Genomic DNA, 26,420 nt, shown 5'->3' with positions numbered 1-26,420 from the left:
TGCTTCTAAGTTCTATCATGCAATTGGCATGTTAGAAAATAGGAGTAAGTAAAATAAGAACGATTGTGCCAAATGTAAATTTGGGGGACCATTTTAATTTTAAATGACATAAGAGGCGAAGCGAAGTACCGTAAAACGATCTTAAGGAAGCCAATCGGAACCCCTTTTACTTTTTGCTCTTAAAAAACACTATTCACTGCATTGACTTCTACTTTACACCGCCGCCGTGTCCTCTCTCAATCACCACCGATTCCTCCTCCTCCGCCATCATTGGGAAAATAACACTAGCAATTGTCTGATGGGCGAGCAAACCCAAACACAAACAATAACCGAACCCCAAACTCCATCCCTATCTCAACCCAATTCTGATTCCACCACTTTATCAACAAACCCTCCCGTCGATATTCCCCCAAATCCCTCAAACCCTTCTAAAATCCCCATTCGCCCCCAGAAAATCCGTAAACTCTCTTCCACTACCTCCCCTCAATCTACCAATCCAAAACCCGCGGATTCCTCGCAATCCGTAGTCACATCAAACGGCAAAGTGACAATCACCAAAAATCGTCGGAGGAGTGCATCGCAATTAACAAGGGTTTTGCCTCAAGTAATCAAACCATTATCTGCTAATGGAGAAATCGAAAATGCCCTTCGCCATCTGCGCTTAGCGGACCCACTTCTTTGCTCCTTAATAGATACCCTTCCTTTACCTGCATTTGATTCACACCAACTTCCATTTCTAGCGCTTTGCAAGAGTATTCTCTATCAACAGTTAGCTTATAAAGCGGGCACTTCCATTTACACGCGTTTTGTCTCCCTTTGTGGCAGCGAGGATGCCGTTTGCCCTGACGTGGTTCTCTCACTATCTGCTCAACAGCTTAAGCAGATTGGTATCTCGGGGAGAAAAGCGAGTTACCTTTATGACCTTGCGAATAAGTATAAAACCGGGATTTTAGCGGACGATACTGTTGTAAAGATGGATGACAGGTCTTTGTTTACAATGCTTTCGATGGTGAAAGGGATTGGTTCTTGGTCAGTGCATATGTTCATGATATTTTCCCTGCACAGGCCGGACGTGTTGCCTGTTAGCGACTTGGGGGTTAGGAAAGGAGTACAAATGCTGTATGGGTTGGAGGAATTGCCTAGGCCTTCACAAATGGAGCAATTGTGTGAGAAATGGAGGCCATATCGGTCCATTGGGGCATGGTATATGTGGCGGTTTATTGAGGGAAAGGGGACCCCAGCTACTGCAGCAGCAGCTATGGAGGGTGGTAGTGTGCAGCCTTTGCAGCAAATTGAGCCTCAACAGCAGCCAGAACAACAACATCAATTGCAACTTCTGGAGCCTATTGATGGCATTGGCAGCCTCGGGTATGTTTACCAATTTTGCTTCCGAACGTTTATATGATATTCTGTGCATATGATCAGTTTGTTATTCATGGCACATTGCACAAGTAATATCTTTTTTCTTATATATATATATATATATATATATATATATATATATATATATATGCACCGGGTGTCCTAGTCTCTAAGAGCCCCGACTAATCCCGGGGTTGCACAGGCCCCCGGCAAGGAGTTTCCCGCAAGTGCACCACGGTTAATTCAGGTTTTACCCAGTCCGATGGCCCTCAGAAATTGTTTGCACCCAGTGGGTTTCGAACTTGAGACCTTGAAAGGGAGCAAACCTCAAGGCTCAAGTCAATTGCCACCAGGCCAACCCCTGAGGGTTATATATATATATGCATGAATATTATATATTTGGTGTGATTCAAGACGACAAACTGCACTTAGAATCTTTGTAAGAGCAAAGAATTAAAGCTTTCCTTTGGTGATTTTGGCTTAAAGAGTTGTGTGCGTCTGTGTTTCTTTTTTATGGAGTAAGTAGTTTCATATATGGCATCAAGAAGATGCAGAGAGTACAAAAGAGAGTTTGTTAGGTCCATTACATGAAGTTCTATGCTAAATCTAAGGAACTAACAAAGTCCAAACTGTTTAACAGGGTATTTACAGGAGATAGATTGCACCACTAAATAGACATAAAAGACATCTTGGCTTAAGGGAGTGGTTTGGAGTTGATATTCCATAGGAACGTCTATTACTCCATTATGTCCAAACACTCCAAAAACTGCTAGCAGACATCATTTTCCAGATTTTCCTGATAGATCAACCAACTTTCCAAGAATTCTTGCATTCATAGGCATCCTTAATATTCTCTGGAATGACCCAACTGAGTCCAAACACTGAGAGGAACATGCTCTAGCTGTACGGTGTAAGAGGTGTCTATTGGTTTCTGTAATTTGGTGACATATATAACATCTATCGACAGTTTATATGGCACTTTTGCTTAGTTGTCCTGGGTCACATGCTTCATAAAGCTCTGTCAAACCAAGAAAAATTACCGTTAATGGTGACTTTGTTTTCCAGATTAGTTTCCAGGGCCGAGTGTCAACCATCTCATTTTGAGCACACAGGTGTGAGTAGCCTGCTTTAACAGAGTATGTACCATCAGTCTTATTGCCCCACCTTAAGTATCAGCCGTCTGCTCATTTACTGTGCAAATTTCCCGTCTTGCAAGTAGGTCCTCAAGCTCCCAATCATGTCCATATCTTCTGAAGTGTAGGTTTCAGGTGCTGCCTTCTCTATTATGTGAAATGGTAGAATATGAGGCACAGGAAACTGGAAAAGGTTTGGAAAGTCATTCTTTAGAGTTGAGTTATCCAGCCATTTGTCTTTCCAAATATTGATGTCTAATTGCCTACAAAGAGAAATGTTCTGAAAGAGCTCGTCCCAAAGATTTTGCATACACTTCCAGAGACCAACACCATGAGGGGCCCTTGATAGCATGGTGCACCGTTGACTTTGAACTCCATGCTTTGCAGTCACTACCTTTTTCCAAAGGTTAGGTTCCTCCTGGCCATACCTCCGTAGCCATTTCATTAACATACCTTTGCTTTGAGCAGCAAGATCTCTAATACCCAAACCACCTTGAGAGTTAGGCTGTGACTTTTGACCACTTTACCAAGTGGCACTTGTGCTCCTTGCTGTTTACCTTCTGCAGGAAGGTTCTTCTTATCTTGTCCAGTTGCTTTTGCACCTTACTTGGGATGGAAAAGAGTGACATGTAGTAGGTAAGAATGCTATCCAACATGTGTCGATAAGTGTAAGTCTGCCTCCCACTGAAAGATATAACATCTGCAAGTAGCAAGGCTTTTTTGGAACTTCTTAATTACACCATTCCAGATTTCTGTTGATCTGAATTTAGTACCAAGTTTTTGTCCTACATAAGTTGTTAGGAAAGAATCAGCGCTGCAGTATAAGTTTTCTGCCAAAACCTCCAGATTAGGAACATCATTGACTGGGTAGATAGTATTTTTGAGCACAAAGCATAAAAAAATGAGGAGGGTAAGATTAAGATACAACAACTTACACACTTGGTTGGGACTCCTTTGCTCCACAAAAATCTGCGGGGAAAAGTCAATAATCATCTTCAAGATGTTGCGGTGCCTTCTGTTATATGTTGTGAAGGGGATCGATGGACAATGTCCCTTAATAGCGAAAAAAGAAGAGACTTAATAGGGGATAAAAGAATTTGTTAAAGACAATAACCTGGAGGAGGGAGATGCTCTTGTATTTGAACTTCTTAAAAGTTCAAATAAGAGTGTCATGTTCTAGGTTCAAATTCTTAGAGGTGACTTCCCCGAGGAATTATTGAAGCAAAATGAAGAAGGTACCTTAGTCAATACTGTTGAGATTGATTAGATATCTGTGTGTAGTAATTTTCCTTTTTGTTCATGGTCAATGTCTTTTATAAATCAAAGGATCCCTGGGGGGGGGGGGTCACTATCTTTTATTAATTTCTTACGTATCCGTGTTTTTCCAGTTATGTCATTGTTGATTCTAGAATTACTTTGCAAAGACTTGGGTTTTGATGTCGGATTACTTTGCCTAATCTCACGAAGCAAAAATAAACTATGTTGCACGGACTCTCTAAAATGATGCCGCACCCATGTCGGATCCTCCAAATTACACTACTTTTGGAGGATCCGACAAACACCCGACGACATTTTCGGAAAGTCCGAGTAACATAGCAAGTAAATATGCATTAAATGAAAACTAAATATGATATTTATCCCGTGTTTAGAGATGAAGTGATAAATATTAAATGAAAATAAGCTCCAATAATGGCCATTGCAACTACTAAATAAGGATCCGATTAGGCATCACAATCTTATAAGAAGTAGATATGAAATTCATGATTAGATGTAGCCGTTTTTATAAATAATTTAGATGTAACATGTGGTGCATATGAGCTTATTTGAAACAAAATTTAAATGTTTTGGAGTTATGTATTTACTTTTAAAGGTGTAGCTGTTGAACTTTAACACATTCATCCATGGGGACTAATTTTCGAGTGTTGTTAAATGTCTACTATACATTTTTGAATCAACGTCTGTTTAAAACCACCCCTTTCAATTCATTCATAACTTTTCACCATCGCTTGCCATTAGCTGTCACTTCAAATAAATTATCACCCTTACACCTTTTTTTCCTCTCTGTAAAACGTACCGCACCTCTCACCATCCCCTTAATGTTGTCAAAGGCTCATTTAAGGCAAGCTTAAGCCCTGAAGCTTGAAAGCTTCAGGGAGTGCGCTTCGCCTCGTTTAAATTGCGCTTCAGCGTAGGCAAGACACTAAGGCCAGTGGCGAAGCCACATGGTGATAAGGGTGGTCAACTAACCACCCTTCGTCGAAAAATTGCACTATGTACATAGGTAAAATATTATGTTTTAGAAGTACAACAACAACATACTCAGTATAATTCCACAGGTGGAATCTGGGGAGGGTAGTGAGTACGCAGACCCCTACCTGGAGAGGTAGAGAGGCTGTTTCCGAAAGACCCTCGGCTCAAGAAAAGGTGGAACGTTTTAGAAGTATATAACACATATTAAACACCCTTTGTCGGAAATGTTCTCCACTTCTTTTGAATTTGAACACCCTTGGGGAAATTCCTAGCTTTGCCACTGACTAAGGCGTGCACACTCATTGCCCGTGAGTTCTTTTTGAATCAAGCATTAACAACAAATATAATCGGCAAATAAGTGTATTAGTTGTTGAGGAAACATTATGAATAAATTTTTACTCTTTTCTTAATTTGTACACACACACATATATATATATATAAATTAGGAAAAGAGTAAAAATTTATAGCGCCTCTTTTAACTAAAGCTCACACTTAAATTGCGCTTTGTGCTTAAAGCCCCAATAGATCTGGAGCGCTTTTTAGAGCTTTTCACCTTTGGCAACAATGCTTATATTCACCGATTTCATATACTAAATTCCCTTCCAAAAAGAAAAAAAAATGCCACCAAGAAGTGATATTAACGCCTCCTTTTATGGGCCAGGCCCAACAACTCCACACTATTCGGCTAATGGTAGATGAAACCATGGACCATATTCCTGAACAGTAAAACAAGAAGGATCAAGAGTTGCAATGTCATCCTCAGCATCATCAATTTTGAAACAATAAAGCTTAATATGGGACAGACATTTAATACATGGACATTTAACCATTACCAAGGACCAATTTACATATTCATAATTACAAAAAGGGACACACGACGAAAGCTAAACGCCAAATAGACCCCCCCCCCCCCCCCCCCCCCCCCGCCCAAAAAAAAAAAAGAAAAAAGAAAGAAAAAAGAAACAAAAGCTTAATAACATCAAGCAACCCTAATATTAGAAGCCTAAACATCTGCTTAATGGCTTGTGGGATCCAAGTGGAGTTGTGTACTCCTTCGCCTTGCATAGATGGAGAAGGATTTGACATAGCATCCTCTTGATACTTGTGCTACGAGTACCATGTACATTTTGGTAGGGATTGAGCTCTCCTTCCACCTAACATAGTGAGGAAAGACGTATATTTTTCACTGTTTTTTTGGGGAATAATCTAGAAATCTCCAAGGGCAAGTGATGTATTGTTCGAAATTCTGACAGATAATGGGCTCCCTGCTGTCCTTATCCGCTTAAATACCAATTTTTTTCTGTAGCATTTCAAACCTGTAACGTGCACTTAATCCACACGTCATGCGTTGCACTCTTACTTCTAGAACGAAGTCCAGCAGGTTTATATTTGTCATTGTTATATTCCTACTAACTGCACCACTCAAAATGGACGCAGGCAGGAATTTATATTATTTGTTCAAAGAAGAGGAGTTTTATCCTCTCAAGGCATGAATATTATTAGCTCTGATCCTTGAATTATAGATAAATTATTTCTCTTCTTGTGGAGTTAGCCCGCCCGACTGGTCTGATGATGTGTTGCTGTTCTCTATTTTATCCGTATGGAGAAGTTATTTCTTTTAGTCTGAAAGTATGATTACCCTTCCTCCGGCATTAGAAGGAATTCTGATCTAAGGAGTGAAGTTTTGTTCCTTTCACTTTTATTTTGTTTAACTATGGCAGGTTGTTATGTTTGATTTCTTTCCATGTTTTAGTTATTTGGGGGACATACCAGGATACTGATGTTGTGTCATTAACATTTTGGTATTAGGGCTTGCATTTGGGGCCAATGATTGAAGGGCTGAGTCGGGAAACAAAGCGAGTAGAGAAGAGGTTTCTGTGGTATCTGGGCGCCAATAGTCTCTTATGTTAGTATTGAGCTTTTATGATAGAGATTCTGAAGTTACGTTGACAAGCAATTGTGCTTCAGTTTTTCAAGTTTGTCAGTAGAGTTGCAGGAAAGTAGTTACTGTAAAGGATTTGTAAATAGCAGACCCTCATGATATTTGGAGGTAACTGCATTATCACGGTAAAAAGGGTAATATAATGCTTAATATTGTTATTTTTAAAATTTTGGTTTGCTCTTATTTCTTTTGGCCAATGCAATTTAGAAGGCAGTGGAATGAATTGCTTTTAGCTGAATTGTCAGGAATTATCATCCTTACCTGTTGCAGTGAATTGTGTCTTCGTAATTTTTAGCAGTGAGTGATATAGCTCGTCTTCGTTTTTTCCCTTCTTAGTCTTGCTATTTGGGTATGAGACACATGTTGGTATGGGTTTTGTGGCATGCCAATTTTGGGTTGTGTTTTAGTTGCTGCTGTATTTAAAAGGTTTCAAATTAAGCAATCAAGGGGTGTGGTCTAGTAGTCAATTAGGTGGGATGAAAAGTATAGGTTAGTTTCAGTTCCCAGCTCCGGTTGAGACAAAAGATTTTGACAATTTTTTCCCTATTCGCCTGAATTTTGATGGGCAGAGTAATTCGTTGGCTATGTTAGTAGGAGACAGCAAGTATTCAATAGAATAATCAAGAGATTAGCATCAACTTATATTTTCTTAAACTGGCTTTATTGGCATACGAGCTATTGAGGATTATCCATTTGGGTAATGTATTTTCGTAGCAAATTTGTGTAAGCAGGGTTTTCTTGCATCAACCTGAAATTTTTTACTATGAGCGATGGGAAGCTAAAACTAAAGACTAAATAAGATAATGGGGATGGGGTTGTGTCAGTGTCATCTCATCTTCAAAAGCTGCTAAGCTATCGGTGATAACCCTTATCTTGCAGAGGAACTTATTCCGTTGCTTTTGGCGGAGATACAGAAATCCAAACCTGATTTCATTCCTTTTAACTTTGCAATGCCCATGGAAAATTACCCACCATCCAGAAAAAGTGTTAGCAATCTTATTCCTTAAGACTACTTCAATAATTGCAATTATTGAGGATAGATTTAATGATAGAATGATAATGATCTCTGAATGACCATTCTCACGTCATGTTCTGGATTTTGGTATTACAAATGAGTCACAATCTTTGGTTGAAAGAGCTTAAGGGCCCAAGAATGTGTTGATTAAGTGGGAAAAGATCTGCATGTGATATATAAACACCAACTTTAGTTCTGTAGGGAGAATTAATTCATCCTACCCTCGAGCTATTTGGCAAAAGGTGAAAAGGGAAGCGTAGGACCTTTATGATATCATATGTGCATATATAATGTGATTGACAGTACTAAGTACGGGAGTGATGGCTTATACTTTTATTATTACCATAGTAAACGACAAAACTCTCTTCATTCTCTTACCATCTTTTACGCGAACCAAACGTCGGATATTTCAGCTTTAATAATGTCAAAGGTGACTAAAATTTTCAGCCCGGTATGAGCTTTTCCAGTATGGACCTTTGTATATATCCGGAGAATATATTATAGTACGTTATATATAAAAAAGAAAATGAAATGATTGATAGCGGCCTTCATTCAAGTGTGCCAAATTGGCTCAACAGTAATTTTTTTTTAGAGCAGTTATGATAGTAGTGTATGGGTCAAAATCAGATCAGAAAAATTTGACATGCGGAGACAATTAAAAGCGTACTAAAAGCGTAACCAGAGAAGGGAACGTGGTCACTCCCCTCCATTCGTCGACCGATTAAATTCGTTACCGATTTCATTTGGTTTTAATTGACTGTTCTTCTAAGTGGAATAGAATCAGGAGCATTCTCCCAGACTGGGACTGGACTGCCAACAAGAAAAACATGTAAATCTCTCCGATATATGTAGGCAAAGCATGAGTGCATGAAGCTCACCCGCATTTTCGCCAAAGCGACGCCGCATCAATTAAAGAGGTTATATTCAACCTCGCCCGAATCAACATTCGGCCTCCTCGCCCGAATTCACATTCTGTCTCTGCGCCCGAATTCACATTCGGTCTCCGCGCCCGAATTAATATTCGGCCTCCTCGCCCGAATCAACATTCGGCCTCCTCGCCCGAATCAACATTCGGCCTCCTCGCCCGAATTAACTAATATTCGACATCGCTCGAATTAACTCTCATTCGATCTCACTCGAATTAACATTCGGCTTCCTCGCCCGAACTAACATTCGACTTTACTCGAATTCAACTCTCATTCGACCTAGCTCAAACTTGATTGACACCTAGACCTCGTTCGAGTCGAATAGGGCAACGTTTGACTTCGCTCGTACCAATCAAAGACACTCGATGACGTTCGAATTAACACCTACCAACGATTCCTTTGAAACCATCAATCGAGGAAAATGTTCAAGAAAAGAAAAATAGAATCAGGAATGAGCAGCAAAAGTAGCATTCCAAATCAAAAGAAGTATCAGAAGAAGCATGTTACAAGGGCCGAATCGCCCGTCCAGATTTGAGGACGCGAATGACCTCCTCCGATGCCGCCGTCCTTGCCAAAGCCACCATCCCGGCCTCGTCGGCCTTCTCCAACTCTACCGTCTTCTCGATTAACTCATCACTCGAGTCATTGGCCCTGATCGAACTTTGCTCAAATTCAGCCCGCGGGGATACCACTTTGACTCGAAGATCGGCACCCTCAGCTGCGATACACACTAGTCGACCTCCCCATCCGAATTTCTCGAACTACGATTAATGAAGTCCGCTCACCGAGCACGACTAAAAGACGACCTCGATAAGCGAAGGGACTAACTGTATGGGTCAAAATCAGATAAGAGAAATTCGACATGAGTGATCTATAAGGCCGAGGTCGAGCAGTGATCAATAAGGTCGAGGTCGGGCAGTGATCTATAAGGTCGAGGTCGAGCAGTGATCTATAAGGCCGAGGTCGGGCAGTGATCTATAAGGCCGAGGTCGGGTAGTGATCAATAAGGCCGAGGTCGAGTAGTGATCAATAAGGTCGAGGTCAAGCAGTAAAGATATATGTAACAGCTAATTTGCTTTGGAATCCTCAAAGGGAATATTCTACTGGATATTCCCTCTAATTGTACTTTTTTAGGGTTTCTAGGGATACCCCTTATAAATAGGAAGAGAGGACTTCCCAAGGGGGGTAGACTCTCTCTTTAGAAAATAAATAAACACATCTCTATAAAGGGATTAGAGGATCTGTGATCTCATATCCTCCATCAGATCCAAAGAGGGTCCTAAGGTTCTTGTATTTGTCTATCATTCATCTTTATCGAATGAAAGAGCATCCGCCTCACTCAAGATTGGGTGAATCTTTTCCTTTATTTACATTTTATTGCCATTTAATGTTACTTAATTCACCTTTCTTGATGCTATTAAATCTTGCCATAATTACTGCGAGCATTTATACTCAGTTATGTTTTTCTATTCATATTATTTATCTCAAATCTAGAATTAATTATCCTTAACTAGGATTTACCCTCTATCTTCTTCTTTTTTGGTCAAACAAGTAGTCCTTTAGCACAGAAAAGGGGTTGCTGTCTTTAGATTGATTTTTCCGAGTGTTGATATCACAGTGACATATATATGCGTATTTTAGGTAAAAAGAAACAATATTACTTTGACCATAACAATATCTGTCGTCTTTAACATTTAAATAATACCAAATTAGTTTTGTTACTATCTTTCTCTAACATGAAAAATACTACTAGTAACAATCTTGAGTATTCTAACATATCTTTAACAAAACAATTCCGCAGACAAACATCAACATTACCTTATGAAACTTCCCTTTGGTTTTGTTAGCACAGTAGTTGCACCATTCCTTTTTCTTTCTTTTTCAAATCTATTTCCCCTCCTCCCCTGTATTTATAGAGAACATGGGGTTAATCGTAAATGTGATTAACAGCATACGAGGTCTGCCAAACCTCCTACGTGAGATGTTGTTGTGGAGAGTAAATAGCACATTTTCAGTTCTCTGTGTGTGTGTTTGGTTGGAACCCAGTTCTGTTCACCATAATGCAGACTCCACTAATCTCTGCTACTCATAAGTCTCTTTGCTTTTTGGGAGTAGCAGGCGTGCAGCTAGTGATGTGACTTGACCATAATCTCCATTAGATTTTGCCTGACCTCCTTTAATTTGTTTTGCCCTTCCTGGACTAGGCCTTTTTACCCCTTTTAAGATATCCTTCCGTTTCATGTAATAGTACTACTATTTCCTGAGTAGTATGTTAAAAAGAGAACAATATATTTATATATTTGAGAACAACTAATTTTAATTTTTTTTTAAAGTCTTTTTATAGCCGCACAAAATTATGACATATTTAAGATAAAAAAATTCAAATTGTTTTGTAGCTATACAAATATTATGGTGTATTATAGACCACAAGTTTCACAATTTTTTTTATCTTAACTACGTATCAAGATAAACCATATCGCAAAAATGGTAAGAGATGGAGTATATAGTAGTTCACCCAAAGCGAAAGAGCTTTAAGAAATACATGTATATATACATATATGTACATATATATGTATGTATGTATCTCTCTAGCTTTTTCTGTGTTGCATTGGAGCATTAACTAGAAACTCCTCTGTTTTATCCAAAAAAATTGAACTGAGGATCTTTTTTCCTCCCATGACAACTTGATCCAATGATTGTAAGTCTTATGATGATATATACTAGTATTAATTTATCGTATTTATCAACCGAAAAGAAGACTCACAAATATGGAATCAAAGTTTTTCGTGGTAAAAATATCTGCAATTTTTCGTTTCGTCAATGTCAAACTATTCTTCATATATAGTTTTAACCCAAAACTAATTTAAGTTAGCAAAGTGCTCCAATTGATATCTAGTCTAACTGATCTGTTCTTGAAAAAAATATAACTAACTTACCCATTGTCTTAAGCTAGATCCAAATCAATATATGGACGACAATTTCTTTAGTTTATTTTGAATAGGGGTGTACATGGACCGGGTTGGTTCGGTTTTTATCAAAACCAAATCAAACCAACTATATCGATTTGGATTGGTTCGGTTTTTTTCGGGTTTTTTTTGTTACATGAATATTACTTCAATCTTACTTTGTTAAAATTATAGATAAAGCTTTGATAAGTGAATATACGTTTAGTAAATATGGAAAAAATTGACAAACATATGATCTATTAAAATATTCTAATAGCAGAATTTTTTTACTAACACATGATAGTTATTTTCTTAGTCGTCTAACAATAATTTTTCGTTAATTTATGCTTTCAGGGTTAATATATGAGAGGATCCCAAATATTTCTACATGTTCTAAAGAAAAATCACTATAAACTCTTAAACATATAAACAGAATTTATATATTTATATGTCGGTTTGGTTCGGTTTTTTTTATTCAATACCAAACCAAGTCAAACCAAACCTAGTCGGGTTTTTTAATCGGTTTGGTGCGGTTTTCCGGTTCGGTTTGAACACCCCTAATTTTGAATGTATTGGTTCTTTCTTAAAAGTTTGATACGATGGGTGTGTTTGGTACGAAAGAAAATATTCTTCAATTTTGTCATGTTTGGTTGGCTTAAATGTTTTGGAAAATATTTTTCCTCATGAACTCATTTTCCTCCAATTAGATAAAAAATATTTTCCCTATCAAGAGAAGGGAAAATATTTTCCAAAACTCTTATTCAGGCCCCACCCTATTTCCCATTCCCCCAACCCCCACACCCATCCCGCCCACCCCACTCCTACCCCACCCATGCTGCCCCAACGCTAAAAAGAAATATTATTATGAATACTTTCTTTTCATATTGTAGGTAGAGTACTTCCTATTTTTATTTTAACAAAATGAGTTTTTTTCATGATATAAAAAAAGTATTTTGTTTCATTTCAACATGTAGAAAATGTATTTTCTTTTCATGATGTAGAAAATGTATTTTCTTTCATTTCAACAAAATGATGTAGTATATATAGTAAAAAATATCTCTTTCATTTCAACAAAAAAATACTTTATGTTCATGATGTAGAAAAATATTTTCTTTCATTTCAACAAAATCAAGTAGTAAAAAGTATCTTCTATCATTTCAACAAAAAAGTACTTTTTTAGTTATGTAGCACAAATTACAATAGTTTTTTATTGAAAAAGTAAAGCAGCACATTAGTCCTTTTTGGATTTCTGTAATTTTTTAAAAGAATAATTAAATTCTTAAAGAAAATAGAGTCCTGATAACGTTGAGTGGATGTGTGTGTGTGTGGGGGGGGGGGGTGTAAGAGGATAATGAACATGAAACATGGAGATTTGGGGGAAGGGGGGGGGGGGGAGGGGTAAAGAAAGTAGCATAAAAAATTATTTTTCTAAAAAATATTTTCTACTCTCTAAAGTCTAAACACATGCTAGAAAATATTTTTCGAATTTTTTTTTCCACTCACCAACCAAATATGAAAAAATAAATGATAAAACCAGTCATTTTCCAAGAAAACATTTTTTAGAAAAACATTTTCCTTCCTACCAAACGCACTCAAAATGTCACTTCAATTTGATATGGTACGGTTGGATATCCCACATCGATACTGTAATCCTTTGGTCTATGATTTTAGGCGATGCAATCTTCTTCTTGAATTAGCATTTGTAATTGAATTAGAATTAAGATCCGTCATATTATGGGATCAGAAATAAACTCATTTCAATTCTTGATTTACCCAATATTGTACCCCATATTATGTTTTCAATCCATTTTTCTTGTTAGTACCTATGGCATTCCTTTCTCGAGTTGCGATCCAGTTTCCTCTAGTACCTGTCACGAAAGTGAAGCATTTACCTAATTAATTACAGTTTCCTCATAGGTAGTGATCCCATTTTTGTTTACACTTCGAGAGTTCGGATATTATTCTCTAGTTGCTATCTATTTTCGGACAGCTGCTTCCAACTTTTCATCAACCTAGTATCACAGAATTTGTTCGCCAACAGAACCTAAGGCTGTGCATAATTTGGTAAATATCAAATTACCGTACCGAAATAAATTTTTTTGATATTTGGTATACGGTATTTTGATATTTGATATGGTATTTAGTTTAAATAAAAATTTGGTATTAGGTATAGTATTTGATATTTTAAAATAAAATACCGAAATATTGATACCGTACCGAAATATATATATTTTATTACACAAAACATATATTATCAATTATAACATAAATATAAAAATCTAAAATTTTACTTTTCTTTATTCTCTAAGTTCATCAATTAACTCTATACAAGTAACAAGACATTTCTAATGATCAAATATTCTTTTATGTACAATTTTCTCTATTTGGGTCGATTTTGCTAGTTTTGGACAAATTTTTTGTCAACAAACATTTTCAGTTTTGTATTTTTGAGTACTTTAATTAAGAATATTAGAGTCTATAGCTCTATGCACTAATTAGTATTCAAACCGAATAAACCGAAGTTACCGAATCGAATAAATCGAAACCGAAAAGAGAAAAACCGAACCATACCGAATTTAATTTGGTACGATAATGGTATAGGATTTTAACAAACCGAATACCGAAAATATCGAATCGAAATTTTTAAATACCGTACCGTACCGACCGATGAACACCCCTGACAAAACCGATACAAGTCAACCAAACACACAAACCACTACTGTACATACTATACGATATAGTATATGAAGTAAACTTCCTTAATTTGCTGTATAATGTCTTAGGAAGTGTCATTACCAACATTACATGCACCCACTCTACTTTTTTAGCTTTTCAACTTTAAGTATTATACCGGTAATACTCGGGGCGTAGGCATCTGCTTGAAGCGGTATCACCGCTTTGTCGATTTTTACCTTTTGTAATATATGTATAAATAATAAATAAAATAAAAATATTAGATATAAATATAAAAAGAGACATCACTTGTCCTTGCAAAAATTTATTTATTGTTCACTTCTTTAAATATTGATATCACTTACCAAAATTTTTAGGTATATATAAAAATACTATAGCTCAACTCCCATTTTGAGATAAAAGAGAAAATATTCCACTCAATTAGACTAAACGATCACCATTCAAGTTTGCTTCTAATTAATTCTTTGACAGAATTTTTTTTAATGAAGAAGCTGTTGCCCCCACTTCAATACATTACAAAGAAGACATTTATACATTTGCAATAAAGGCATTTGGATTTATTTAGTTACTTTATTATAATGATCCATTATATATTTATGGGTTGGAAGGAAAGAAAACTTGATGTAATAAATTAATAGAAGAGCTTTTTCATCAAATTAAGTACTCCCTCCATTTCATATTAAATAAGGTACTTTCCTTTTTAGTCTGTTTCAAAATAAATGACACATTTCTAAATTTAGAAATAATTCAACTTTAAACTTTCATATTACCCTTAATGAGAAGCTTTTATAGCCATACAAATGTCATGACCCCACAAACTTTTTACCCCTTAAGCTTTTAAGACCACAAATTTTAAAAGACTTCTTTTTTTTTTCTAAAATTTCGTGCCAAGTCAAATTATCTCATATAATATGAAACGAGGAGTAATTAACACAGTGCAATGTTAAAGACGGCCACAGACACCGCCACATTGACCAATCACAGGAGAACACGTTGACATGTCCTGTTGACTCTTACTCCTGAACAGGCATAAAGATCCATTTCTCATTTCGGCCAAACTTGACAGAATAATATTGAGAAACAACGGGAATACAGTATTACGAATTTATATTTAGGTGGCGTTTACTTTTCCTTTTTTTTTTTTTTTCCTTCCTAGATTTCGTCTAGAAATTCAAAACCCGTAGTAAGTACTAGTTTTAGTTAATTTTTTGCATATTTTCCCCAAAATCTATGAATAAGTAGTTTTAGAGTGTTTTTAAAATTAAAGCTCTTAGTTTGTTAAAATAGCGATTCAAAAATCTCCATAAAAAGATTACAATTAACCAAGCAAAATTTCTACGTATTTGCATAAACTTTTTTTTTATTTAAAAAAAATACCTTTTTTCCTGAAATTGGCAGTGGGGCTAATTCCAACACAATTATGATAGAGCTTTCTCAATTTTATTAACTACCTTTTAAGTCCACAAAATTAAAAATAAAAGAAGTTAGCACCCCTTTAATTATTGTACTAGTACAAATTTACTCTTCTACTTCCGGTCTAGGAGACACGGTTGAGAAGTATCATGCAAGGAATTGAAAATTTGTCGTAAAATATCGTAGAAAAGTCGTGATAAAATGGCTAGGGTTTTGCCACGTTTATCCATAGGAACCTACTAGTTGTACTAATTAAATTAATTAATGAGTAAGATCCTTATCTTAGTTTAATAATTGTAACCCTAATCCGACATTAGTTAAACAAGGAGCCAGTTGGAACTTGTTCCAGCAATCAAGAGAAGAGGTGTCTTCAGAGCAATTAAACTAATCGTTTTTCTTTTCGTTTTTAGGAACAAAAGCTCCAATCATCAATGATTAAACTGGATGGACTAAAGATTACTTATTTAATTGGTTAAAACAAGAAAAAGGTACAAACAGTAATCCTGGACGCTTTATTGTTAGTATACTAATTTCAGTAAGTCTAATAATATAATCTTCCCTAAAGTTTCAATTGGACGGTGATGCAGTGATGCCAGCAACAATTTGTACAAGCGAAACCATAAACTGCACCAACTCGATAATCCGAGTCAAATAAAAAAAAAACCTGACTACAGTTTGATTTGATTTGGTTTGATGTTGGAAAAAACATCCGACCATAACTGATTTGGTTTGATTTTAATTAAAGAAAGTCAAATCGAAACCAAACCAACCCGACATTACATATATAGAAATTTTAGATATATTTAATATATAAATATACTTATTGTGATGTAATTTATAAATATTTCTTTAATTTTTTCATAATTTTATCTTTTAAGGTATTATTTCAAGGTTGGACTTAGAACTTTTAAATGTTCCAATAAGTTTTATAGCCATTAACATTAATAAATTAAATAATACTAACAAAAGCTCAAATCAAATCAAATCAAATCAATACTAATGCTAACAGAAGACATTCAATTCAATACTACAAACGAGAATGTATTGAATATTTATTTTTTGATTTGCAATAATTTAGATAAAAATGCATAACCTATTTTTATTTTTTCTTTAATGTTTAGTCATGTAATTAATATTCCCTTATTGGTCTACTTATTTTAGCATGACTTAGTACTTTTAGATATGTTTATTTTTATTATGACTTTTTAATTAGCAATATTTATATTACATAATTTTATTGTCTTTATTGTTGAATATTTTAGGATAATGCCATGACACATCTCACATTTTGTATTACTTTCTTGGAAAATACTTTATATAGTTGTATCTTACTAGGATTAAAGAAATATTTTGAGCACAATTTATATGTTCTGTTCTACGAAGATTTTGTCGGAAAAAACCCGAAAAACCCGAGAGTGAAAAATCCGAGTTTTATTGGTTTGGTTGGTCTTTAGATTTAATAACCCGACACAATTGGTTTGGTTTGATAATTGTAAAATCCGATCCAACTCGACCTATGTATACCCCTACCGTGCTACAGATAATCAAAAGCAACAATTACAGAAATTATATTTTATTCTCTCTCTCCCATTTCCAGCTTCTAACTAACTATCAGCTAGGTTGAGTGTTTTATCTCTACAATGCCAGAAAATATATTGTCGCCAAATGACCAGTTGAACATTCTACATATTCGTTTGAGGTCCAATAGAGGAAATTTTAAATGTACAGTTACCTTTTTATTTTTTTTATTTTTATCCTGAATGATAATTTTATTACCTTCTTCGATTTAGATAAACTAGTTTGACTCAACACAAAATTTAAGAAAAAAAAGAAGACTTTTAAAACTTATAATTTTAAAAGCTTATAGGGGTAGAAGCTTTGTTGGGATATGACATTTGCGTCGTTATAAAAACTTCTCATTAATGTTAAAATGGGTAAAATGAAAACTTTAAAGTTGAATTATTTCCAATTGTAAAAAGTTTCATTCTTGCAACGGACTAATGGGGAAAATATATTATCTAAATTGAAACTGAGGGAGCATTATGTTTGCTAAAATATATGAATTAGCCGTTTTCACTAATTTTTGCTTCAGATTATCACAGTCGGACAATATTAGAAAACAAATATACTCCAGATGTTTTCTTCTCCCTCATTTTTCTTCCTTTAATAATGTTCTCACTTGGAATACCAAAACAGTGTGTGGAAACAGTAACATTACTATCATTCAGAAAACTAAAGGCAAATCTCTAACAGATTCTCTTGATAACAAGGTTTGGAGAGAGCTTTTTTTTTTTTTTGGTGTGTGTAACATCTGACACACACACTAACGGGAACAAATTGCTGCTTTGCTTTACCGTGGACCATATATAATATCCCCACTTTATTTTTCCACACTTACGTACAGTACCAAAAAGACCCCAATACTATTCTCTTTTTTAACCAGCGTATAATCAATGAATTGGCCGCCTAATTGTTTTGATTAACCATTTTGTCTTATCTTGTTTACGGGTGTAAGCCTCATCTAGTTTCTAGATTCTTGAAATTAAATCACGTTTTGAAAAGAATTTATACCGATCGCAGGACGATTTCCAGGGACCATAGTTAAGTCACATCACCATTGTATTCATCTAGCTCTCCTCTATATTCCACGTTTTCCGGTTTTTTAAATTCTGACATACTGAAAAAAAGCTAAGCCAATAATGACATTGTTGGACCAGTGTGCAGGCTGCAGAAGAGGACGAACATGACTTTGTCGGTTGTTTAGTGGAGTAAGTCTTACTTTCATCACTATCTTATGGCAAGTCGTCACTCATTACTCTTTCTTTAGCTACAAAACTATTTCCACTGCCTCCTTCTCAAGTGTGGTTTCTTGGTTGATGCCTCTAAGGAGACAGCAAGACCATCTTTCCTCGTTAATTATTCTTTTGGCTTCCAACCCTCGTGCTTTCCCCTCTTTGATTGCATCTTTTCTTCAAATATATGTTGCTAATCCATCTAAGCAGATAAAGAATACTGCTAATTAGTCTAGTATTTATTGATTATTCTAAATCATGTCCCTTTAATCAATTAATCTCTGATGTTTACTGTCAGTGACTTCAAAATCTAGTTTTACTACTTGTTGACCGGCTGTTTAATTTAGAAAGGGGTCCCTCTCAATTTTCTAGAAATTACCCCATCTCTGAATAGTACTCCGTACTACCTAGCTAACCAAGTCATTGGGTCAATCTTTTCTCCATTTCTCAGCGTCTTAAATTAGCTTACGTATAGGGAATTAGTGAGAACTGAGGAGTTAGCACTAAAAATGTCCACTTTATAGGGTGAAATGACAAGTCTTAGATCACTCAAGTGATTAGTTCTTCAATTATGATATATTACTGAGTTTTTTTCTAAAAGAGTTGAGAAGATATTTCTTCTAAGTTAGGACAGATTACCAGAAGGTGAAGTCTAAGATCAGAGTCATTTCAGATACTAGGATTTATGGAACACACAGGTCAAGACAAGGATATGGGCATGCCCAATTGTATCGGTTTTAATTCATCTCACCTCAACCAGCAAGAATCAACACCCTTTGCTGCAGCCAAACTCCCCACTGCTCCTATAGTTTCAAGTCTACCAGATAGAACAAGAAATGAACAAATTAGCCATGGAAATACCATATTCAGTCCTAACCAAACCCTAGATCATCAGCATAATCTTACTCCAAATTCAGATCCAGATCCGACTATTATTGCAGCACAGCTTCGACAACAATCGACAACCTCAGCAAGCGACAGGAACAGCTCCATCCGATACAAAGAATGTCTCAAGAATCATGCGGCAAGCATGGGAGGACATGTCCTCGATGGTTGCGGAGAATTCATGCCAAGTGGAGAAGAAGGAACCCCAGAATACCTGAAATGTGCAGCTTGTGATTGCCACCGCAATTTCCATCGGAAAGAGACTGAGGACGAATTACAAACAGCTGGTGTGTATAGAAATAATAGCAACAGCCACCGTGTACACATCCAGACTCCGCCTTCTCTTCCAGTTCCGCCGCAGCAGCAACACCATCATAAGTACTCTCACAACTATTCTAGAGGTCCGATGCCACCAGTGATGATGAACTTCGGAGGGAACACCGGAGTTCCGGCTGAATCATCGAGTGAAGATCTGAACATGTTTCACTCGAACGCCGGAGGACAAGGGGTGATTCAACCTTGTGCTTTTTCGGTGTCAAAGAAGAGATTTCGAACGAAATTCACTCAACAGCAGAAGGAGAAAATGCAAGAATTTGCTGAGAAGCTGGAATGGAGGATTCAGAAACAAGATGAGCAAGAAGTGCAGCAGTTCTGTAACGAAGTGGGCGTGAAGAGACAAGTGTTTAAGGTATTTATGCACAACTGCAAACAAGCTATCAAGAGGAAACAAACTTAAGGCAAGACTGCAAACCCCGTATTTGATTAAATTAGACTCATTAGAGACTTATTTCTTTGTGCATAAATCTGATTAGGAAGAGTTTAGGCAAATAATTAATTCTTTGATCGCACAATTTCTAAACTCTAATTAGCAGCTTCAAAGGCCGGACTGTTCAGTGTTTATTAGTCTTTGTCTTTCCCCGTTCAAGCATACAATGAAGGAATTTAGTAAATTTATCTACCTTATGTTGTTAGTAGTTATGTTGCGCGGACTCTCCAAAACATTATTGCACCCGTGTCGAATCATCCTGCAAAAATGCACTATTTTTGGTGAATCCGACACGCACCCAGTAACATTTTCGGAAAATCCGAGCGCATAGGTTAGTAGTATCAGCTAATCCTAGTAATTTAGAATCTAACTAGAAATTGATCCAAGGTTTACTCCTTTTTATAAGTTAGATCCAAAAGTCTCAAAATAATTCCCCTTTCTGTGCATTAAATTGGGGTTGCTAGTTGGCTTTCTAATCAGTCCCGCTTTTTATGTTTTGTTTTTTCTGTTATTGTGTTGTCCACATATCAATCAGCTCCTATCACGGAAATAAGAAGACAAATCAAACAAACATACAATTGCCAGGACTAGGAGTGTATTACCCCTCTCATTTAGGTTACTTGCGGTATTCTTAATTTGAAGGAGAATATCGTTGTTTCTTCATCGACCAGTTTCAATTAGTATAAGTGAGACGAGAATGAGAAAAAAGAAAGGATCTAATTTGCAGTCTCTTATACTGAAAAAAAGACAATTCTATGACTTTCGGACTGGGGATTTTATGCGGTAATAGCTGTTGCAATGAAAATTACAATATAGTAAAGCTTGCAAACTATGCCTTCGTAGGTAATTATTGGAAGTTCAATACATGATTAAAAACTACTATCATAGTGCTTGAGCCTTGTACTTATAATAGATAATTTGGTGCATTAATTCATCAACCCACAATGAACTGGTATATAAGACCCTATATCCCAGAATCCTTACGTCAAAAAAAGGAACCAAACCATGCCAGTAAATGGCTGGTGAACATAAGACCAAAGCCATGGTGACATTATTATGATACAACAGTAAAACTTATTAGTCTCTACTACTTCCGCATATTAAGTATCCATATCTCTATAGATAGATCATAGATATAATATATCACTCGGACGACAAAAGAAACTGCTTATACATGAAATAGTCACAGAACAGCAGGTATTAATGAAACCTACTAACTCTTTCAGCAAAAAGAGGATATATGTACGTACTGTTATTCTCAAGAACATTAATTAGTTTTCAGTTCCATAAGCAATCCATTGAATGAACTCGATGATTTATTTCACCTACTCCCAAATTGTTTCTTAGACTTTTAAGTTTGGGTGTTTCAAAGTATTTGTTCACAAACTAGGGGTGCTATACACTAGTATCTTGACATTAGGGGTGACAAAATGGTTAAAAGAAAACAGTTAACTACCCGTATTATCCATTAAAAAATGGGTTGGATAATGAATTTTTTAAAAACGGGTCAACTATGGATAAGAACCATATTATCCATTAAGAAAATGGATAACTAATGGTTAACTAATGGATAACCAATGGGTCTAACTTTTACATTTATCAAGCCTCAAATTGGGGGTTCCTCAAGTTAGGGAGACTAAGAATTCTCTCAAAAATGATCATATGCAAGAAGTCATGGATTATATGGTTACCCATATTATCCGTCGGTTAACCCGTTTTTTATTCGTATTAAATATGGGCTGGATCGGATAATTTACCCGTTTTTTCATTACCCATTTTCGACCCGAACCATATCCTACCCGACCCGCCCGTTTGCCTCTCCTACTTTGACACTGCTTTTTCCATTATAGTAATGTAGTTTACAATGAAAACATTCTATGTTTTCATCTCCTCTCTACATGTAAAATGCAATTAGTAGTCAAACGGAGTATGAGTAATTCAATTTGAATAGTCACACACTGAACCGACTGTTGTTAATATTAACACTACACATGAACAGGTACACAATAAAAGAGAAAAAATAACTTAAATTAGATCAAGCCATCATCCGGCAAAACTCGTAGTTATACAAGATTATAACAGATGTTATAGATGAATAATAATATATATAGTGATTGACTGATTGTTATGTAGGAATGACACTAAAATCAAGACATTACTTCCCTAATTAGTAAAGTATTTTTATTAAATGAACCTTAAATTGAAGTTAGAAAGAATTATCATAAATTTTGTCTTTTACTTCTGTCAAGATCTTTAAGAGCTTCTATCAGACATTTTACTTCAGTCGAGACATTTTTTTATTTACATAAACGCATCATATGATACATCTGTCATTTTAAGAGCTTCTATCAGAAGTTTTTTTTTTTCTTCTTTCTTCTATTTGCTAATTATCCAAGCATTTCTAGTACATACACAACTTTTTATTTTAGACAATCTTCGTATAAGATATAAAACATGAATTCTCGAAAAGAAAATTGCATTGATAACGTGGAGTTTTCCAGCTCGGAGAGCCACTGAAAATTTTATTTTGTGTCTCATACAACTGATACCAGTTGTATGAGGCAACCTTTTTGTCTCACAGTTTTGTGGACCCAAAAGTGTAAGATTGGGGTCCACAAATTTGTGAGACAAAAAGGAGCCTCATACAACTAGTGTAAGTTGCATGAGACACAAAATAAAACTTCCCGAGAGCCACACGAAGTGTAATAGAAATTTTACTACTCAATTAAGTGTGAAATTTGAATTCATTATCTATAGGCGTCAAGAAAATAAGCGCTTATTAAAGCCCTTAGCATCTACGGGTTATTGAAAGTTCCTTTTAAAAAGGTCAAATATGAGTGGAGATATCGTAGGAGGCTCCCTTTTAGAAGGTCTTTCATTCCTATCCGAAACGTGACTGTGGAACAGTTCCTGGGTCATCCTACAATGACACGTCTGATCAATATCTACGCATAGGTCTTATCATTCAGTATGTCTTAATTTGAAATGATAGAATTGTCGCACAGTACTACAGAAATTCAACGATAGTAACAGCATTTTCAACACAGTACTAAGATTTTACATTTGGTACAAAAAAAATTTCAGCTTTGTTAGCATGCGTGCAGCGTGTTCACTTTTGCAATGACATATTCTCTTTATTAACTAAGTAATAACCTAAGCGATGACCATGCGGAATTGAGTTGGTCAAGAATTTCATCTGTCCTACAAATTAAAAAGAATAGGTAACCAAAAAATAAAAAAGAAGAAAACAATAGTGAAATCTAAGCCACTCACCTAATAGGAACCTCTTTGCATGTGAGATTTCCTTTAATTTCAGGGGCTGTTAATTGTACTAAATTGCTCATAATTCTTTACCGCCACTTCTCATCTTTGCTCCAACTTTGCCTGTAGCTTCCGAAGCCTTCTCTTTTGCAGTTTCATACTTATCCTTGACTTGTTCATTCATGTTATGCTTAGCAGACCTATAAGTTTCATAAGCCTTTGATTTCGCACCCTCATATCCATCAAATGCTTTCTCTTTCGCATCGTTGGCTCTATCAGTAGCCATTCGTATGGTTTTATCCGCTTTACCGGAGGCAAAATCATATGATGCATCGGATGCTTTGGCTTTCATAGTGTCTTTTGAATTACCAGCAATGTTAGAAGCCCCGTCCCTTGCTTGGTCCATCTTGTCATATGCATATCCATAAGCATCATAAGCTTTGTCTTTACCAATTTCTTTGGCATCACCGGCCATGTCTGAAGCCTTTTCCATTGCTTGACCTGCTTTGTTATTTGCAAAACCATAGGCATTATAAGCTTTATCCTTAACCTTCTCTTTAGCTGAACTACCCATTTCGGAAGCTGCATTTACTGCATCGTGCGCCTTCTCAGAGGCAAAATCATTGGCCTCATAAGCCTTATGCTTGGCTCTTTCTTTGGCGTCAGCGGCAATATCTGAAGCAATGTTTGTGGCTCGACCTGCCTTATCCGATGCGGTAGCATAAGCATCGTGAACTTTCTCTTTGGCAAAATCATTGGCATCATAAGCTTTATCTTTGGCTCTTTCTTTGGCGCTAGCGGCCATATCTGAAGCAACGTCTGTGGCTCGACCTGCCTTATCCAATGCCGAGGCAAAAGCATCATGAGCCTTCTCTTTGGCAAAATCTTTGGCATCATAAGCTTTATCTTTGGCGTTAGCGGCCATCTCTGAAGCAATGTTTGTGGCTCGACCTGCCTTATCCGATGTGGAGGCATAAGCATCATGAGCTTTCTCTTTGGCAAAATCATGGGCATCATAAGCCTTATCTTTAATTCTTTCTTTGGCGTCAGCAGCCATATCTGAAGCAATGTTAGTGGCTCGACCTGCCTTATCAGATGCCGAGGCATAAACATCATGAGCTTTCTCTTTGGCAAAATCATTGGCATCAAAAGCTTTATGTTTGGCTCTTTCTTTGGCGTCAGCAGCCATATCAGAAGCAACGTTAGTGGCTCGACCTGCCTTAGCAGATGCGGAGGCATAAGCATCATGAGCTTTATCTTTGGCGAAATCGGTAGCCATGTTTGTGGCTTTACCAGTTTTCTCCGATGCATAGGCATAAGCGTCATATGCATTTTCTTTTCCTCTTTCACTGGCGTGACGAGTGGTATCTGCAGCTGCATCCATAGCTTGATTGGCCTTCTCGGAAGCAAGATTTTTAGCATCACCATATTTGTCGGATGCCATGTCAGCCATTTCACTGGCCTTTTGAGAACCATACTTTTGGGTTCCTGCATAGAAAAACGCTGAGTATTAGTAGTAATTCTTTCAACGTACTACAAGGTAAGGAAGTAGCTGAGCTCATTCCCTCGGCTTCACTAAAGCTTTGAATTCAAGAGGAAAAATTACCATGTGCTGCAGTATTTATGGAATCTCTTGCATTTGATGCGGTATCCTTAGCCTTATCCATTAACCCTTGGGCCTCGTCTTGACACCTGAAAATAAGGGTGAATAAATCCCGCAAATCTTTTAGAGCAGTCTCTTGCGAACAACAATTTAGCAATGGTTGATTCATCGAATGCAATGCACCTAGTTACGTATGTGTTGTTTCAAAATATTGAAAAAACATATAGGTCATTCGACCTGAAGGAACCTACGTTTACTTTGTAACAGTGAGTACCTAACGATAAATCGCATAGCCCATTTAATTTTATAAACCTTCTCTCAGATTATTGGCATATTTGAGTTAGTTCTTTCATTTTTCAATTTTTTTTAACACTCTTAAGACTTTTCCGATTAATAAATGAAATGAAAATTGAAATAAGTTGATCTCTGCTGACCCCTTGTTTCGATATTTTCCGATCTATTTTAAAAAGATGAAATAAATGTTAGTCCCCCCCCCCCCCCACCAAAGCAATTTGTTTGATAAATTTTTTTATCAAAAGTTCTAATTTTTATAAGAGGCCAGGTCGTCATTTGCCCTTGCAATTTAGTTTAACCCTTCTAAAAGGTTGACAATTGATTCATTATGTCTCTCACTCTTACGTAAGTTATTACGGGTCATCTCGAGAAGTTGAAAAGCAGTTCTATATCGAATGCTTTGAGACTCCAGGAAGTACAGTGTATAATTACAGGAATTAATTTTTTAAAAGATAATTAATGTCTAATTAAAATCTAAATGGTCCGTCTATAAGCCTAGACAATGTCACAGCAGATATAAAGTAACCAACATTTGTACGGAACCACTTCCTCAAAGAAGAATGACAAAGAGTAAGTTGGAAATAATTTTACTTACTGTGAGAATTTGCCAGCGACCCAATCAGCCCAAGAGCCAGTCTTCTCTTTAGCATCGTCCATTGCTTCAGAAGCACTTTGCTTAACCTGTTGACCTTTGTTATTCATCTCTCCCGCCGCCATATTTGCTTTCTCCGCCGCCTCCTCTCCCCAACACCAGCTCACGGCCAACATCCCCACCACCGACACTACAAATAATGCTGTCCTCTTCCCCATTTTTTATACTTACTGATTATTGTATTATTATTAAGACTACTTTCCAGTTTCTTATTCGTAATTTTCAGTTTTTTCGAATTACAGAAGGGTGAGAGTAAAACATGAAGATATATATAAGAGAGCGTTTAAACTTTGGAAGTTGACAGAGCGGTTCTTTAGAGAGGACAAATAGCGACGTGGATGTATGTGAAGAGAGGTCTTCTGTTTTACTGCCACGTAATAAAAATGGCTAAGACCAGGTCTCTGCCGTTGAATATTTTTAGTGGGTAATTTTCTTACAGCTTTGAGGATTTCACTCTCAACCGGCGAAGAAATTTCCGAATTTATCT

The 26,420-nt window shown here is 36.4% G+C and overlaps 3 protein-coding genes across 5 annotated transcripts; 2 read left to right on the top strand and 1 right to left on the bottom strand.

The window, feature by feature from the left end:
• The first annotated feature begins 144 nt into the window (after positions 1-144).
• Positions 145-6,854, top strand: LOC104249883 (alkylbase DNA glycosidase-like protein mag2). Its single transcript, XM_009806396.2, has 2 exons — positions 145-1,368; positions 6,555-6,854. Exons 1-2 carry the CDS (start codon positions 299-301, stop codon positions 6,574-6,576), a joined length of 1,092 nt encoding a protein of 363 aa, XP_009804698.1. The 5' UTR covers positions 145-298; the 3' UTR covers positions 6,577-6,854.
• Positions 6,855-18,408: 11,554 nt separating this feature from the next.
• Positions 18,409-20,257, top strand: LOC104249882 (zinc-finger homeodomain protein 6). Its single transcript, XM_009806395.2, has one exon. The coding sequence runs from the start codon at positions 19,158-19,160 to the stop codon at positions 20,091-20,093; it is 936 nt and encodes a 311-aa protein (XP_009804697.1). The 5' UTR covers positions 18,409-19,157; the 3' UTR covers positions 20,094-20,257.
• A 2,882-nt stretch (positions 20,258-23,139) lies between these two features.
• LOC104249881 (late embryogenesis abundant protein At3g53040) lies at positions 23,140-26,177 on the bottom strand. Of its 3 annotated transcripts, none has more exons than XR_716865.2 (4): positions 25,877-26,177; positions 24,991-25,076; positions 23,397-24,872; positions 23,140-23,324 (listed from the first exon to the last, which is right to left on the bottom strand). XR_716865.2 is itself a non-coding variant. In XM_009806394.2 (3 exons), the coding sequence occupies exons 1-3, from the start codon at positions 26,089-26,091 to the stop codon at positions 23,464-23,466; spliced, it is 1,710 nt and encodes a 569-aa protein (XP_009804696.1). In that variant the 5' UTR covers positions 26,092-26,177; the 3' UTR covers positions 23,140-23,463. The 3 variants fall into 3 exon arrangements, 1 of the variants encoding a protein (XP_009804696.1); XR_716866.2 differs by having other exon boundaries at positions 23,140-23,319; XM_009806394.2 differs by having other exon boundaries at positions 23,140-24,872.
• Positions 26,178-26,420: the final 243 nt, after the last annotated feature.

This window comes from Nicotiana sylvestris, chromosome 2 (genome assembly GCF_000393655.2).
Source record: "Nicotiana sylvestris chromosome 2, ASM39365v2, whole genome shotgun sequence".
Taxonomy (NCBI): domain Eukaryota; kingdom Viridiplantae; phylum Streptophyta; class Magnoliopsida; order Solanales; family Solanaceae; genus Nicotiana; species Nicotiana sylvestris.
This window is presented reverse-complemented; position numbering and strand designations above follow the sequence as displayed.

What these genes read in the sequence shown, in the direction of transcription:
- LOC104249883 (XM_009806396.2), top strand. Translation starts at nt 299, where the DNA reads ATGGGCGAGCAAACCCAAACACAAACAATAACCGAACCCCAAACTCCA. An exon ending in GATGGCATTGGCAGCCTCGG is followed by an intron (nt 1,369 to 6,554) that starts GTATGTTTACCA and finishes TTTTGGTATTAG; the next exon opens with GGCTTGCATTTGGGGCCAAT.
- LOC104249882 (XM_009806395.2), top strand. Translation starts at nt 19,158, where the DNA reads ATGGAACACACAGGTCAAGACAAGGATATGGGCATGCCCAATTGTATC.
- LOC104249881 (XM_009806394.2), bottom strand. Translation starts at nt 26,091, where the DNA reads ATGGGGAAGAGGACAGCATTATTTGTAGTGTCGGTGGTGGGGATGTTG. An exon ending in GTCGCTGGCAAATTCTCACA is followed by an intron (nt 25,077 to 25,876) that starts GTAAGTAAAATT and finishes CCTTATTTTCAG; the next exon opens with GTGTCAAGACGAGGCCCAAG. An exon ending in CATAAATACTGCAGCACATG is followed by an intron (nt 24,873 to 24,990) that starts GTAATTTTTCCT and finishes TTTTCTATGCAG; the next exon opens with GAACCCAAAAGTATGGTTCT.